Source organism: Henckelia pumila, chromosome 1 (genome assembly GCF_033568475.1).
Source record: "Henckelia pumila isolate YLH828 chromosome 1, ASM3356847v2, whole genome shotgun sequence".
Lineage (NCBI taxonomy): Eukaryota > Viridiplantae > Streptophyta > Magnoliopsida > Lamiales > Gesneriaceae > Henckelia > Henckelia pumila.
The window spans coordinates 138,820,886-138,823,354 of NC_133120.1; the positions used below are offsets into that span (position 1 = coordinate 138,820,886).

The following is a 2,469-nucleotide window of genomic DNA, read 5'->3' on the forward strand; positions in this document are numbered from 1 at the left end:
GTTGTTTTAGGTTTCCTCAAGTTTAATATTTTCAGCAGGTTCGAAATCCCTAGAGTGCTAATCAGCGACCAAGGGACCCATTTTTGTAATAGAACTGTTGAGGCTTTATTGAAAAAATATGGAGTGTATTGTAGGGTAGCCACCACTTACCATCCACAGACAAATGGTCAAGCCAAAATTTCCAATAGAGAGATAAAGTCTATTCTTGCAAAAATGATAAATCCAGAAAGAAAATATTGGAATATTCGTCTGGATGATGCACTTTGGGCCTACCAAACCGCGTACAAAACTCTTATAGGGATGTCTTCTTACATATTAGTTTTTGGGAAAGCATGTCATCTGCCAGTTGAGATTGAGCATAAAGCCTATTGGGCGGTAAAACGCTGTAACATGGACTTGGATGAAGCCGAAGAGACTAGGAAACTGCACCTACAAGAGTTAGAAGAACTGCGTTTGGGAGCTTATGAGAACTCAAGGATTTATAAAGAGAAAATGAAGTTGTTTCATGATAATTCTATCTTGAGAAAACAATTTAATGTTGGCCAAAAAGTACCGCTCTTTAATTCTCGGTTGAAATTCATGCCAGGTAAGCTTCGTTCTCAATGGATTGGTCCATTTGTTGTTACTCACATGTTCCCTTATGGTGTAGCAGAAATTAAGAGTTCGGATACAAAGAAAATTTTCAAATTGAATGGACATTGACTGAAGGTGTTTCGTGAAGATGAAAGTGTGTCGTACATGGAGATCGAGTTAACAAATCCTCATTATTGCACAACTTGATGGAATTGGTAACGTCGGGCATAAAGACGATAAACAGTTGCGCTTTTGGGAGGCAACCCAACATTTTTATTTTGTTATAATTTTTTTTTTACTTGCCTATGAAATTTTTTTTTTTCAGAAAATGATTTTCTACAGAGCGTGGGCAGGCAAGTGAATTTTTTTTTTTTCAGAAAATGATTGTCTACAGGGCGTGGCGTCGTTCCCACGCCCTATGAAAAATTATTTTCTGTGCAAAAAATCAAATTTTCTTCTCGAAAGCATTGAAATTTTCATAAAATGATTTTCTAGAAGGCGTGGGCTGTGTATTGAAACTCATTTTCTGTTTTCAAAATATTTTCGAATTTTTTTTAGTTTTTTTAATAATAATTATAATAATTAAAATAATTAAAATAAAAGTGTTTATCGTGTAATATTTTTTCTTTTATCTTCTACAGGGACGCCCCCTCCCTTCTCGTTTTCTCTCCTTCTCGTTTCTCTTAAAGGGCCGCATCTTCTTCTCCTTCATCTCCAAGCAAGCGGCAATGCTGTTTTTCATCATCACCGATCGTCATCTTCACAACGCCCATCGCACCACCTTCACATCACCACTGCTTAGAATCGCAGACCAGCAGCCAGCGTTTCTCTTGGTCTGAGACCACCATCATTCCTGGCGTCGCCGAACAATCACCAAACCACCGTCCAGCCACCTCTTCAACGTCGTGCACCTGCCGTTTTTTTTTCCAATCGCCGCTGCTTTATCCCTCTGTTTGTCTCTTGCCCTCATCATCATCATCGACAATCATCACCAGCGTTTGTAATCTCCACGCCGGCCGTTGCCTACCTTTGAACCAGTCACCGCCGCTCGCTCCTCACTTTTAACTAGAGGCCACCAGCCTTTCAACAAGTCGCCTGTCGTCTCCGCCATCTTCATCTTCACAGGCCGCCGCCGCTGTCTCTATCCTCCAGCGCAGCCCATCACCACAACCACAACCTGCCGCCTCGTTCCCCAATCTGATCAACATCAACACCGGAGCATTTCCTCTTCTTAACGCTCAGTCGTATCGCGCCCAAATTAATCCAACTCAGAATAACTAATTAAAATGTAGTAGCGAGGGTAGGGATCATTCCCACGAGGAAAGCAAAATTTATCGTGTTCTTAAAAAATACTGAATATAAATAAAGGGAATTTTTTTATTTTGAAATTAACTACTAAAATTAAAAGAAATTTAAATTAAATTTAATCACTAGCATGCAAGATTAAAATAATAATGAAACAGTTAATTAAAACAAGCCTTGGTTTCGATCGACTACACCCTTCAAATTATTCATTCGATTATCGATTATCTTCAAATAATTAATTCTCAATGAATATTCATCATTGGAAACTTAATTCCTATTTCACCTTAATTTCAGTTAACTAGACACAAGTGTTCTAAATTAACCCTTACCAATGAATTAACCCAATACAAGCGATGAAGGTTTAAATCCAAGATAGCATGCAAACTAGTGAAACTAATGAACCTAGACAACACATACACAAGCGGATGTATTTAATCTAGCAAATCGTTGTTCCTACAAATTAATAAACTCACAAGAAAAAAATTATTAATTGCAGTTGCTTCACAAATTAGAGAGATCAAAAAATTACGAATTTGATTCTAATTTAGCAGTAGATTGTATAAAAAAATCATCAAGTGATCAATCTAATAA

General features: G+C 37.6%; 1 protein-coding gene across 1 annotated transcript; it reads left to right on the forward strand.

Moving 5' to 3' along the window:
• The first annotated feature begins 213 nt into the window (after positions 1-213).
• On the forward strand, positions 214-1,260 carry LOC140874080 (uncharacterized). Its single transcript, XM_073277355.1, has 3 exons — positions 214-586; positions 899-926; positions 1,215-1,260. The coding sequence occupies exons 1-3, from the start codon at positions 214-216 to the stop codon at positions 1,258-1,260; spliced, it is 447 nt and encodes a 148-aa protein (XP_073133456.1).
• The last annotated feature ends 1,209 nt before the right edge of the window (positions 1,261-2,469 follow it).